Source organism: Conger conger, chromosome 9 (assembly GCF_963514075.1).
Source record: "Conger conger chromosome 9, fConCon1.1, whole genome shotgun sequence".
NCBI lineage: Eukaryota > Metazoa > Chordata > Actinopteri > Anguilliformes > Congridae > Conger > Conger conger.
The window spans coordinates 1,070,447-1,085,121 of record NC_083768.1 but is presented as its reverse complement, the minus strand read 5'-3'; the positions used below and the strand labels follow the sequence as shown (position 1 = coordinate 1,085,121).

Genomic DNA, 14,675 nt, shown 5'->3' with positions numbered 1-14,675 from the left:
GTAAGAACCAAACTGGCTGACGTTCTGTGGGGGTGGGGCTTTGTTCTTGGATGAGGCTGTGTGCCAGCCTCCGGCATAGATCGCATGGCCAAGATACTCAACAGACCTGCACTTCTCGTTCAACCCACATTCATTCAGCCATCCAGTGTACGCAGGTGTTCCTCACCTGTGGGTCCTGTCACGCAGGTGTTCCTCACCTGTGGGTCCTGTCACGCAGGTGTTCCTCACCTGTGGCTCCTGTCTGTTATGCAGGTGTTCCTCACCTGTGGGTCCTGTCACGCAGGTGTTCCTCACCTGTGGGTCCTGTCACACAGGTGTTCCTCCCCTGTGGGTTCTGTGGACTGCACACCGGCCGGGCTGGACTTACACCTTGGCCTTCATGTTCAGTCATGAGTTCAGCAAAGCCGTACAATGTCTGACAGAATGTTTTTAAAGAATAAAAAAGCAAGATCCAGTTGTCATTCAAAGATAAGGACAAACATAAGCTGGCCCTATGTGTAAAAATGAAATGTTGGTAATTTCTCCCTCTAATCAAAGCCAGTAATTAGGGACTAAGTGTTGGTTTCCTCCCAGCATTAATAAATAGCAGTGCAATGAAGCATTCTCATTCCCCATTTCACATCAACAAACTTATGACACAGCACTACAGCTTGCTAAGTGCTACTGTAGTGCTACATTTATCCAATGCTGAATTATGTACTAGTGATGATGGAATACCGCTAGTTCTGGTGATTCACTGGCATTTCAGATAACGAAATTAAGAAATCTCTATTTTTGTATTTGATGTGGATAAAATTGAGGTCCCATTGAACAATATATAATGATAACGTTGATACTCAAATCCTAAAGATTTAATGATATAACTGCAGCTCGTCATATTCAAAACATATTCAAACAAATAAAATACATTTTTGAGTTCATTAAAAAAAGCAATCATTCCATTTATAAATGTGAGATGAAATTTACAAGGCACACAACCCCCATCCCCAAATCCCAAACCTGACACGTTAGGAATTTCATTGATAAGGCACTTCACATACAGAGACATAGCCCTCACAGATATTCACCATGTGTACACCAGTCATACAGGCAAAGTTATTTATCCATTTAAAACTAAAAATGTCCCAAGTTATTGATAGAACGAATATCTTGATTTCCTTGTCAGTTAATAGAATGGTTAATTGAATACATTGGTGTAGAAAATGAAAACGTCCCCATCCGACAAACAGTATGTAACATTACATTACATTACATTACAGTCTTTTGGCAACAAAGTGCAAAACTATAAACAGGGACCAATGTGCTTTCACCCCTGTTACTTTCAACCTGGCTCTCCCCTAAAGTTACCACAGTCACATTTGAAACACGTTTAAAATTATGTTTTTTTTGTTGATAGTGGGGTAATGACCTTCGCCTCGGGCAATTTCCAATATTATTTTTTGGCGGAGCAGCAAGTTTACCTGGCCCTTTGCCATTTCCTCCAAAAATATAAGCTTATTAAGGCTGCTTGGGAGGTCGTGTTCATTTCACAGCCAATGCTTCCCCTCATCTCCCTTCAAACAACTTCATTTTGTTTTTACAGGCCAGCAGCTTCATGACCAAGGACTCATAGTCTCCGGCGTGCAGTCCAGTTGGCTCCGACTTACTAAATTTGTTTTTCTCCCAGTAATGCTGCCAGGTTCCGTCCTTGGATGCTCCAAATCCAAAAACATTCACCTGAGACCAAGAGGAAGTAGAGGGACAGTTAAACTGAATATATTTTCATAAATTGCGGTTTTTGGCTTGTACTTACAAGAATAGGACACACAGAGATGTACGCAAATACCCAACATAGCTTCACTTGAGATTAACTCACAAAGGACAGCATTAAATTTAATTAAATTTAATTAATGAAATTTAATCTTGCAAAAATTCCTCCACTGGCTCATCAGGCATAAAGTAAAAAAGGTATCAGGGCATTTCACCAACACTAGATGGCAGTATATGCCAGCTCAAACGTACACTGCATCTGACACTGCACTTTGATTTTGCTTTTTTCTTGGGTAAATTGGATAAAGCCAGTTTGCTCATTATATGGTTTGTTAAAATGTGTAATATGTGCTTACCTCATCACATACGTGGATGGCGAACATCAAGGTTAAGAAGCCGCTGGAGGGATATTTCCCATGGCGTTCAAGCCACACATCATGGACATACTTTAAGAACGTGGGGTTATATATTAACACCTGTGTTCAAAGAAATCATAAAAGTCACCAAATCTGCACAAAAGACATACTATATGTAGAATTTGTATAGTCACACACACAGGCTGACTGACTGTGATCCCCTGACCTTTTACTAGTGAGTGGGTAAAGTTGCCTGCTTTTACAACCGCGACTCATCGCTCTGTACTCTCGTAGGAAGCAGGACGGGTAATCAAGGCATCTGTTTTCTTCCAAAGCAACCCCCTCTATTGTCTGATTGTCTATTCAGGCCTCCAGCCGTTAAAACTCATTACGACGGGGCAACATTGTTTACGGCACCGAGAGGTTGGGAGGGAATCCTTCCTGCCAGGCCCGACCTTCTCCTGAACCCTTTATGACTCTCTCCCTCTTTACTCAGTCACTGAATGGTGTGTACAGCACTGGATGTTTCATGGCAAGGCCAATTATGATAAAATTCATGTTTGGTATCATTTTTCTTGGTTTAGTGTGATTGGTACAATGGTCTCCTTTCCGTAGCAATGTACTAAGGATATCATAGCCATCCAGGAACCTAGGGAAAGCTATGGAAATCTGACCTAAGAAAAGTCATCTGGTTCAACCCCCCTGTCTAGATCCCCATTAGTGATAATTTACAAATGGTTAATTATGGACCCAATTTTATGGTCAAACATCAAAGGCCTGGTTTGCTACTTAAGGGGAAGATACAAGGGGTCTGGGAGATCTGTTTCCAGACTCCCGCACCTGCCGTGTGTGTAGAAACCCTTGCCAGGTATGACAATGTTTTTACTTTGTACTCTGTGTAAAAGTGTATTATATACTATGATTTGTAACTTTGTGTTTTGGTTGTAATTTGAAGAAGTAACCTACCTGGCAAAATAAATTGTTAAACTTGATTTGTTTGGTTTTCCTCACTGACACTTAATGTTATACAGGGAATGCTTGCTTTACCCCCTCGAACTGGTCTAGGGAGGATGAATATTTACGCTTAATGTATCACGGCGTATAGCACCCGTAGACCTATGATGGTAAATCCCTCGCCTCCGCGTGGTAGTTCATTCATGTCGAGCACAGCCGTAGCTAGGTTGGTCTGCTTGGGTCCCTAGGCTGTAAACAGATCTACCCAAGAGTAGCTATTCCTGCGACCTCTGATGACTGTAGATATCTAGTCAGTTCGTGAGACGTGCACATAACGCGTGATGTGACATGCGGCGGTACCAGCAGAGGACTGTTCGGAGAGTAAATCTCAGTACAGGATTCCCGTAACAATCAAGTCCAAATTTAGATAATGAGAATATTATACAAATGGACCTAACTATATTAAAACAGAGTCAAAGTCAAAAGAAACTGTAAAATGCACCATTCCCGGAGTTCGGGTCAGTCCATATCAGTAAAAAAAGGAAGGCAGAGTGATACTGCTGTCTTTGTCACTTGGTATTTCTCTGACTGATCTAGTTTCTCTACGGAATGGGTTCAATTGGGTAATAACATCAACCTCTTCCCAAGCAGCACCTGAAGGACACGCAGATACCTTCGGCCTACACAGCTAACTTCATCATTGGGTTAGCAGGGGCTTACACACACTTAAACAGAAGCAAGTTGTGACATAAGACTCTCACCTTATTCTTGTCTGCATTAATCTTGGCCATCACCGGCATCCAGGTGCTGTTGAAAACAGAGAGCTGTCAATAGCCTGCTGGGTGCCACTTAGTCCAATGACGATCCACAAGATCACAGAGTCCACTAGTACCCCAGGGCAGGACACTTGGAGCATCCATGGCAGCACTGAACCAAGAGCTGATACTTTGCCTAACTTTAAAAAACTTTGCCTGACAATTTTAAACCCTCACCCGGTTTAAACGAAGTGCTGCTCACAAAGGCAAACTTGATGTCAACTTGTGTACAAAATATAGTAAAGATATCGACAGGCAAGTGTCCCCAAATCTACCCAAATACAAAACATCTGCATATCTTTTTGTCCAGACACATGAATGATGTTTTTCTATTAAAACAGATTCTTTGATACAAAATGTCAAGAAAATTCACCTTCACATGTGTTTTATTCACATATATGAGAGTATGATTTCATGAAGCTCTCCAAAGTGTAGAAAAAGCTCTCCGAAAAAGTATTACACAACCTAATGCTTTCTAACAAGTCTGCATCACTTTTACAATGGAACTTTATTTCAAAATTAGGGTAACCAGAGGCCCATTAACCCTAATTAATGACCCTAACATTAAATTCAAAGCGTAATGATGAAAACTGTTGCTTCTTTTTCATCCAAAAACAAAGTGAGTGAGCACCACAGCAGCTTCTGACGAGGGCTCTTGTTTCTCAGAGCTGCATTCAGCTTCTTAGATCAATGTTCAAACACAAATGCATTCCCAATGTAGCCCATGGCCACCTACCGTTTCACAGTGCCTGTGGTCAGAGCACTAGAGATCCACTCCAGATCCAAAGTCTTGAATGGTATCAGCAGCAGGCTTGTGTCCTTTTGCAGGTTTGTGGCACTTTCTGGGTACATGACACGATGGGTGGTTCTGTTCCCTACGTCCTTTTCATAGCCCAAAAGGGGAGCTTTGTTCATTCTGCAGAGACAATATGTATATATATATATATAATATATATATATATCAGTGGAGGCTCCTCCATAGAGGTGGAGGAGGCCTGGCCTCCCCAATAATTTGAGAGAAGAGAGAGATTAAAAAAAAACAATAAATATATTTATTTTATTTATTTATTTTAACAAAAAACATATTTTTTATTTTTTATATTCATATTATTTTAGTTTTGTTCATAAATCTAAATTTTCCCATGGCTAAAACCCAATATTGCAATTGTAAAGCAACAGGCCAGATTTCCCTATCAGTTTGTATTAAGGGAGGCCAGGCCAGGCCAGGCCTCCCCTAGGAAATGAGATTCTCATAGAAGTCAATGTAATGCATTTTTTTTCATGCCAATATGTGATTGGCCAGATCACTGAAAATGGGTGGGCAACGGAGGCCTGGCCTCACCATGCATTGTGTCCAGGGCAAAGATTGACATTTTGTTCGTCCAATCACATGCTACTGGTTCATTTGGAATCAACTATCCTTTCCTTTCTATTCAACACAGAAGCCATTTTGAGAATTCGCTAGTCACTTCAGTCAAACAAACACTCGCCATAGTGGCTACGAGTGTCCTATCAACTTGTGCTTTTCAGGAAATTTAGAGAACACCCCTGGCTATCATCCCTGGAGTGTATAGCTCATTTGGCCAAACACTTTTGCTTAAAACTACCTCGGAAGTCGGCGAGATTCTAGCGCAATTTGAGATCTTGGGCTGGAGATATGCAGATTCCAGATACTAGGGAGTGAGAATGACATTCAATAGGTCATGTTAGACACCATTTGGGATTTATTGAACAGTTTTATTTTTAATGTAGTCCATTTTGTTTTATTACAAGTCAATTTAATAATCTTCCATATCAAATTACCGAATTGTTGCTCTGTGAGGAAATTCACTCTAAATACGAATACGAGTGCTGCCCTCTAGTGGATAACGTTAACGTTAGATAAAGCCAACTGGAACCATATTTTTACATATTTTATATTAAATATATTGAATAAAACTACATATGATAAAGAAAGTGTTATCTTATCTTTTTTATATGCTAAACTTGATTAAATTGGTGATTACATGTTGAAGCTGTAGAAGAATGAAAAATGTAAGCTAAACAAAATTGTTTTTAACTACATAATTAAAATTCCTGCCTTTTACACATGTTCACTTGGCATTTATATTACATCCAAATGTCATTTCTCAGCTTAATTATCAGGCAGGCTCATAGACTTACATCAATGTCATTTCTTCAGGAAGGCACAAGGCTAAGCTCTGCACAATGAATTTCATCAGCCAGAACTTTCTGACTGTAGCTTACACTCCAAATAGTATGCCTTTGGCCAGCACAAAGACAGATAAGAGAACAGGGAACATTCCATCGCGAGTGAAGTGAGCAAGCGGAAAAAAATGGCCTCCTCAATTCTGGAAGTCACCAGCCTCCACTGATATATATATATATCGCTCTTAGAGAACTGACTGCTATGTAAACTAGTCTTGACATAGATTTTTGACAATGCAATCATGAGAGCTGCATTTATGTGGCCCAAGTTTACGAGACAACCAGGAAACATCATTATGGTTTCTGTAACGTGATGGGAGAAATATGTTTCAACACTATTGGCACAGAAAATACACTGGCTGGTATTCAATTAACATTTCTCCTTCACTTACTAATAAATGCAAGCTTTGTACCTTTTCTTTGATGGATGGAAGAAACACATGGCAGGAATTTTACTTTTCTGCCTCTGCTTTTAATAGTTAGTCAAGGTCAGTGAGTTACAATAACAGCACAGCTTTCTTATGCATTTATTAATGCACCCAAAAACAAACCCAAACACACAGACAGGGTCTAGCCTAACACTGTCAGTCCCGAAGCAGGCCGAGCTATCCAAAAAGATATTAAAATAATGTAAATAAAACATGACATGGCCAAGAAGGCGTATTGCTAGAGGGCCTAGTGGGGCCAGGCGTTATATCACAAACCTTATAAATAATTTGGCGAAGATGATATATACGGTTGGATAATTTAGTTTGTAAGTTTGAACTTCTATTAATATGTTACCAATAGTCGTGATAAATGGGATGTTTTAAAGTATTCCTGCAGTGTTTTATTCATAAATAACACTACTTTCTCTGATAACGCAATCAAGCAGTCGGGGCATGGAGTGCATAATCGATCACAGACAGGTCGATAGGCCTAGTAATGTCGCACGTAGAAGCTATGCGTTAAGCAACCGCCGAAGGGATAGTTCGGAGAAAACACGTAGAAAAGTTAACAACTTTCGTAAGGTATACCTTTCGCGTCTTCGTAAACTGCTAAGAGACACCGTTATTGAAAATCAGGCTGAATCGGTCACCTTATGACGAAGTCATTGGAGTCAATGATGGATCCGTAATCGGATCCGTTGAGGTTCCCAGAATTCCCGACTACAGCACAAGTCCTGCAGCGATTGGGCGCTGAGTCGTTGTAGTGTCCCTCCCCAGGGACGACCTTGAATAGTTTCCGCACCACATCTCCGTAGTTGGCATTTTGCTTAGTCTGTAGCCTCTGGGGACACAATAAAGACACACAACAGAGACTCTCAGCTGCTCGAGAGTCAATCAGCAAGAGCAACGATAGCTGCAGAACAGAACAAAACATTTATTTGCGTAACCCCAGGCGAATGAAAGGTTATGCTGTATTTAAATTTTTAAATACAGCATAACCGGCGGTCGAGCTGCACGTTCACGCCTGTTTTCCGTTCTGGTTCCTCAGAGGAGGAATGACTTGCCTACCACTGTCAGGACAGCAGAATCCCGCCCCCTATTTCGACGCAGACTAAAAACACACCTTTTGAAACTGTACCTTAGTCCTCCCTCCTGATTTCCCCCCACTCTTCCGATATCCCTGTTGTCTAACCCCCCCCCCCCCCCCCCCCAAAAAAAAACCAAAAAAAAACTTGCACTTACGATGACTGTATTTTTTGTTTAGAACAGCACTTCATGTGTATTTTACTAGTTATGGATGTGATGCTTTAACTTGTGGAAGAACCTATGCACTTGTAAATTGCTTTGGATTAAAAGTGTCTGCCAAATGACTAAAATGTCAATGTAAATGTAGGTATTTATTAGACATATTTCTTAGACTTATTAAGTCTTCTGCTGCTGTGGCCTAACCACTTACAGTGATGATGCGTTGTGTGGTCAGAGATGCTCTTCTGCTTAACACTGCTGTAATGTGTGGTTATTCGCGTTACTGTCACCTTCCAATCAGCTTTGACCAGTCTTGGCCTTCTCCTCTGACCTCTCTCATGAACAAGGCGTCTCTGCCCCGCTGAAATGCTGCTCACTGGATGTTTTTTTGTTTTTCGCACCGTTCTCTGCAAACTCTAGAGACTGTAGTAAGTGTAAATCCAAGGAGATCAGCAGTTTCTGAGACACTCAAACCACCCTGTCTGGCACCAACGATAATTCCATGGTCAAAGTTACCTAGATCACATTTGTTCCCCATTCTGACATTTGGTCTGAAAAACAGCTGAACATCTTGATCACATCTGCATGTTTTTATGGATTTAGTTGTTGCCACACAATTGGCTGATTCAATATTTGCATTAACAAGCTGGTGCACAGGTCTACCTAATAAAGTGCTCACTGAGTGCATATTGGTGATTGTAGTTTTGCAGGTGATCATATTTGTACTTCATAATGTTCGGTTTTGAAAGTGAACTCATACACTTTTATAAAGGTGCATTTTAATGCATTCATGCTGAACATTTGCTTTAGAAAAGGACAAACATGAACAATATTTTTAACATTTTTACAAATGTACATGGGGGGGCACTATTCAATGCAATTCTATTTCCTGCATTCAACATTCATCACAACAAAACTCAAAGCCTCGCTTCATTATATACTGTTCAACTATTCAACATTCATCACAACAAAACTCAAAGCCTCGCTTCATTATATACTGTTCAACTATTCAACATTCATCACAACAAAACTCAAAGCCTCGCTTCATTATATACTGTTCAACTATTCAACATTCATCACAACAAAACTCAAAGCCTCGCTTCATTATATACTGTTCAACTATTCAACATTCATCACAACAAAACTCAAAGCCTCGCTTCATTATATACTGTTCAACTATTCAACATTCATCACAATAAAACTGAAAACCTCACTTCATTATATACTGTTCAACTATTCAGCATTCATCACAACAAAACTCAAAACCTCATTTCATGATATACTGTAACCTCTAAAACTCTGTCATGCATGATTATGTAGTAATGGATAACATACCTGTCTGCTTGGGTGTAGTACGATTCTTGGATGCTTTGTGCTTAATCTTGATCGATGTATAAGGACGTGTGAATGTTTAACATAATGGCCATTTATGATTTAGATAATTATTTGTTAAACAAAAAAGGTCAGATGCATATCATGCAAATATGCAAATATGCAAATAGTTTGGGTGTGGATTTGCATTATTATTATTAATATTATAGTTAGGGCTAATGGTTGCGAATTTGCCTATATTTGTTTCATGTGCCTAATGATGTGTTTTTGGGCCACGTTTACAATGACGTGAGAGGGCAAAGGCTATAGGCCTATATGACATATAGGAAGTTGAATTGCTGGGGTCGAAAGCCGATGGCGTTTGCTATAGTTTGGTTAAAAATACTATTTTGACCACACGCTACCTCGATTATAATATGTTTTTCGTTCAGTTAAAATACAATGTCTAATTTACAACTATGTTTCGTTCATGTTTTGGTGCTGCAAATGGACAAATAAATTATTTTAATTTTGCAAACGGAGCCCGAGGGAAGAAGTGCGTTCGTCCAGCCAGGCTATGCGCTGCTTCACGGTTTGGAACAAATGGTTGAATTCGTCAAAACAAAAGTCAAAATTGTATTAACATGTTTTCCAAGTTGGCAATGGATATTCTGTTGACTAGCACCAAAGCCTCATTGTCATTGTAATTTCCCCCAAAGCCAAGTGGGCCATTGAGAACCCAGCCAAGAATGTTTTTTTCTGCATAAGGTCCACTACCTACACTGTTTACTATTTTCCAAGGTTCTAAAGCTCTTGGAGCATCGACACCGATTAGTAGCCCAATGCTGCCGTCAATTGGCGTTACGTCAACCTCCTCCAGGTAAGACCATTTCCTTATAGCCTCCACTTTTGGAACATTGTCACGTGTCACTGGAATTGATTTTTGTGTAAAAACAGCAGGCAGTTTAAGAAATGTGTCGCTGTTTAATGCAGCTGCTTCTATGCCAGCTATTTTATAACTGGTTATTGGTTTTTCTTGACCCATTGTTTTTAAAAGTATCTGTTTTTTCTTTTTTACCAGGGGCACGAAGCTTCATGGACAGCTCCCCGGATCTAGGTAAGCATGTGTTTCTATGCATTTCGTTCCTTTCTCCAGTTTCACTTTGACAGGCCCAATTGATAGAGCCCAGTCTTGTGTTCCGGCCCCAGTACGGCTACCTGTTGCCAGAGAGACCACCACATCAGAATCTACAGATTCTAGGATATTCTGAGGCTCTCTTTGATTTTCCTTTGTTTGTATGCGCAAAATTGTTGGATGATTTAGTTCACACACATTGCAAGACATGCGCTTCTGACAATTTCTGTTCATGTGACCTGTCTCCAAGCACCCAAAGCACATGCCTTGTGCTTTCAAGAATTCCACCTTTTCGTTATTTGGTTTGAAATATTTCACATACTTCCACTGAGTGATTTTTGTTGCAGAACACGCAGGGCATTGTGAATGCACTTGAAATACTGATTATGGTGGGGGCTTGTTTGTTATCATATAACTGAAACTTTGTTTGCTAAACATAGGTGAAACTGCCGTAGCAAAACTGCTTTTGTAACCTACACTAAGTTGATAAGGTAGTGATGGGGTTCCTTTAAGAAGTTTTTGCCGCATTTTAGGCTATTTTCTGCGGTAGCGTCACAGTTTACGGCAATAGTAAGGAGGGCAGTATAAATGCACTGGTAGAGCATGTGCGCGCCAGAACGTAAGTGTGCAGACTTGAGGCAGTAGCAGTACAATCCTGTAAAGTAACCGCTGCACCCACTGGCGATAATTCTTGCTCCTACAAAGTTTGCAATTACATGCCTCTCATATTAGGTGTCGGAGACTGAGAAGAGTTCGTCTTGGGTCATCCGTCAGTTGCCTGGTGGACACCACTAGAGGGAGCCCCGCTGCCGCTCATAAATTTTCTTCCTTTCGTCAACGGGATCAAGTAGGAATTGGAACAGAATTTTTTTTATGACAGGGGTACCCGTTTAACTTTGACTCCTACGGTTTTTTTTTTTTTTGTTGTTGTTTTTTTCTCCAAACAAACATGTTCATGGACTGAGTCTAGATAGTTCAATTTGAGAATTCCGATCAACACATTCAGAGGTTGTTAACAAGCTGCAGCGTAAAAAATATTATTATGTTCGGTCTTACAAAATAAGATTTTGTGATTACCAGTTTTTTATTTTTATGCTGTATCATTGTGTAAGTTTCCTTTTCACATTTGCAAAGAAAACTGTATGCTATGTGCAATTGTGCGTTCCAGTTCAGACAATAGAAACTAAAATTTTCCCTGTGGTCCCTACTCTAAGCTGGCTTCTGCATTCTTAATATTTAATATAGGGGTTACACTTTCAAGTTTTATTCAATGCACTTTGAATTTCCCCGAATATTGGATCCAACATTATTCGAGATCGTTTCTCGAAATAAAAGTAAATCTCTAAATGCTGCTCTGTTTGTGTTTGTCATACATGTTGCAGACAACTGTTCTCCAGCTTTCGCGCAGCTTAAAAGTCAGTTTTGACAGAATGATTTTTAAATCGGAAGGTGTTTCAAGATCTGTCATATAATCCATCTCTTGCATTGTGTTGTGACAACTGTTAAAAAATATAGCATGAGACCTCAGACCAGATGCATCCTCTGCCTTGGTAACAGGCCACGTCAATGCCTTGTCCATAAAAGCAGATGTGATTCTTATTTTATTCCCGAAATGTCATTCAAGCTGTTCCTTATCTTCCTGATATCCTTTACCCGGCGGCATATGCAAACAACTGCGCACAACATTTCTTGGTTCTCCAGATGTGTATTGTTCCAAGTAGTATAGCCTTTGTTACATATCGTCAGTTTTGGTTTCAATGGTTTGCTCAAAAGATTTAATGAAAGATGTGAATTGAAGTAGGTCACCAGAAAAAAATGGATATTTCTCTTTTTGGAAGTTGAGACAATGCATGTTGCTTTACCAGCAGCTCTGTAATTTCATTTTGCTTGTTCATGACGTCAAGAGAATCATAATTATATGAACAAGCGATAGGCCTATATTTAGAAGTTTGATTTTCGACTGTGGGTTGGGTAGGCCTAGGCCCTTTTGTGCAAATTAAATATGAGCTTTGGGTTCTGATTTAACCTGAGTTGATGTGGGTTTGGGCTTATTTTGTTTTGTATATTTGCTTTGTTAGAACCTTTTTTGCCGTCGTTACAATATATTCGGTTGATGTTCTAGAAGTTGCAAGACTCGCCCTTTCTGTGCGTAAAAACTGGGACTCTGTAAGGATTAAGCATAAACAAGCTGGTGCCCAGGTCTACCTAATAAAGTGCTCGCTGAGTCCAAAATTCAACACTTTGAATAAACTATTATCAGTGTAGAGGCTTGGGTTCATACCAGCCATTATGATCGTGCTCCTTTTCCTCATCCGACAATAAAGATTGACCATTCACTTGTAAATCCATGAACTCAGACAAGCATTCATCAAAGAGATCAATCTGGTGTTTAACTTCATTATCGTCACGCCCGGTCTCGATAAGAGCATTTATTTCATTACGCTTCCGCGTGAGGACACCCAGGATTACTCACGGTTCACCAGGGAATATCTTCCAAATTTAAAGTTATTCTTTTCCAGTAATCCGAGTCTCCAAACTCCGTTATCGAAGAACAAATTTGACTTTTGTTTCGACGAATTCAACCATTTGTTCCAAACCGTGAAGCAGCGCATAGCCTGGCTGGATGAACGCACTTCTTCCCTCGGGCTCCGTTTGCAAAATTTAAATAATTTATTTGTCCATTTGCAGCACCAAAACATGAACGAAACATAGTTGTAAATTAGACATTGTATTTTAACGGAACGAAAAACAAACCTCACTTCATTATACTATATATTGTATCTCAACCCCTGACATACCGTTCCATACATCACAACAATACTCAAAACCTCACTATTTTGTTAATATTATTCTTTTTTCTGTTCATTTTTATTCACATTGCATGTATGACTTTCCTTCCAATCAAATATTGCTAAATGTATGTCGTATGTTTTACCATGTTTATAAAACTCAGCATTTGTGTAAAAGTTGTCCCCTGAAATGGGGGCTGGCGGAGGGATGAGATGAAAAAGAATCCATGTTTGTGTGTGCTTACCTGCCACCAGTAATAGGTGCTCTTCGAAAGTATGGCGTTCTCCTGCGACAAGAGCGGCGATATGGACGTGTTAAAGCGCTTCATGAACCAGGGGTCTTCATCCTCAACAGAGATGCACTGGCGGCAGGCACACAGTGCCTTGGAAACGGGTTTGTCGGACTGCCGATAGTCAAGTTGTAATAAGTATAATGACAGATTGCTGTAGCTAAATAAAACTAAGGTAGCAGCACAGCTGCAGAACAGCACAATCAAAAGCTTGCTTTTCAGATGCTTGAGGTCCACCATTTTGGTAATGATGTTGTGTTTGTGATGCTGGAAAGAGTGGGGAAAAATGCGCGTAGTTTACATTTCCTGCTTGGCAAACTGCATGTAATGTGCTTAGAGGTACAGATTAAAAAAACAACCATTGTCTGAACGGGAGGGAAAATGTGACGGTTTGAAGCAAAAGGAGGAAGCAGAAACATGAGACAGGCACCCTCCATCAACAGCACCATTGAAAACTGCTCTTAAAATTCCACACCCGGAAAGAAAACAAAGGAGAATTGAGCATGTTGCTCCATGGCAACATATCTATATATATCAGTAATGTACCTGGAACATTCCCCAACAGAGGGATTGCTCTCTATAGATAGTTCCCAACCAACCTCTCCTACACGAGACTCATCATTTTTGGGGTTTATTTATTTATTTGTGTACTTTTAATCGGGTAATTTTTTGGGTTTCATTTTTCATTAAAAAAAACGGATGAAAATTTGATTAAAATGTGACAGCCTTAAAAACGGATAAAATAACAAAAATAACAATTTAACCAGGATAAATCTTTTACACATTGTTCTTTCTTTTAAGGAGGTCGGATATGTTGCGCCTGCACATTTTGTGACATTCGCACAGTGACAGCCGCAATTTGTATGATTATTATGGGCTTTATTTAACCAGGGAGATCAATTAAGGACACATTCGTACAAGGACAACCTGGCAAGTAATAGTGTGAGAGTCGCACATCCGGGATCCGGGTTTATTCGCATTCAATGGTTTTTTCCATGGTGACATTTTCTACCAATCTGGTCACATGATATGCCCTAGCTAACCGTTTGAGTGTGAATACGACTTTTAATGCGCCTTGTTAGCTCCAGGGAGACGTTGACCTCAATTGCATCTAGAATCTATCAGATTTCCCGGCCAGTTCTAACTTTAGTGTACAATAAAACGTGAAACTGATCACGAATCCGCAGCCAGGGTGCAACTTTGTACATCATTATTTGTGAAAAGACGTTATCGATAGGCCAACATTTTGGCAGTTTTTGCCATTATTGATCGTCCATCGATTGAACATCGGAAGACATGGTACATATGATAATTAGTTATCGTAGCCTAGATCTGGCAACGCTATAGGAATGCCTGCTTTCATCTCGAAACGTTTTGCTCAAACACAAGGGGGAT

The 14,675-nt window shown here is 40.0% G+C and overlaps 1 protein-coding gene and 1 long non-coding RNA gene across 2 annotated transcripts; one reads left to right on the top strand and one right to left on the bottom strand.

The window, feature by feature from the left end:
* Window positions 1-1,083: 1,083 nt before the first annotated feature.
* Window positions 1,084-13,520, bottom strand: LOC133136617 (CMP-N-acetylneuraminate-beta-galactosamide-alpha-2,3-sialyltransferase 2-like). The gene is made up of 6 exons (XM_061254255.1): window positions 13,236-13,520; window positions 7,161-7,351; window positions 4,611-4,790; window positions 3,821-3,866; window positions 2,106-2,225; window positions 1,084-1,716 (listed from the first exon to the last, which is right to left on the bottom strand). Exons 1-6 carry the CDS (start codon window positions 13,518-13,520, stop codon window positions 1,546-1,548), a joined length of 993 nt encoding a protein of 330 aa, XP_061110239.1. The 3' UTR covers window positions 1,084-1,545.
* On the top strand, window positions 9,377-11,442 carry LOC133136380 (uncharacterized). The gene is made up of 3 exons (XR_009709516.1): window positions 9,377-9,946; window positions 10,148-10,183; window positions 10,934-11,442. It is a non-coding gene; the product is annotated as an uncharacterized LOC133136380 (long non-coding RNA).
* Window positions 13,521-14,675: the final 1,155 nt, after the last annotated feature.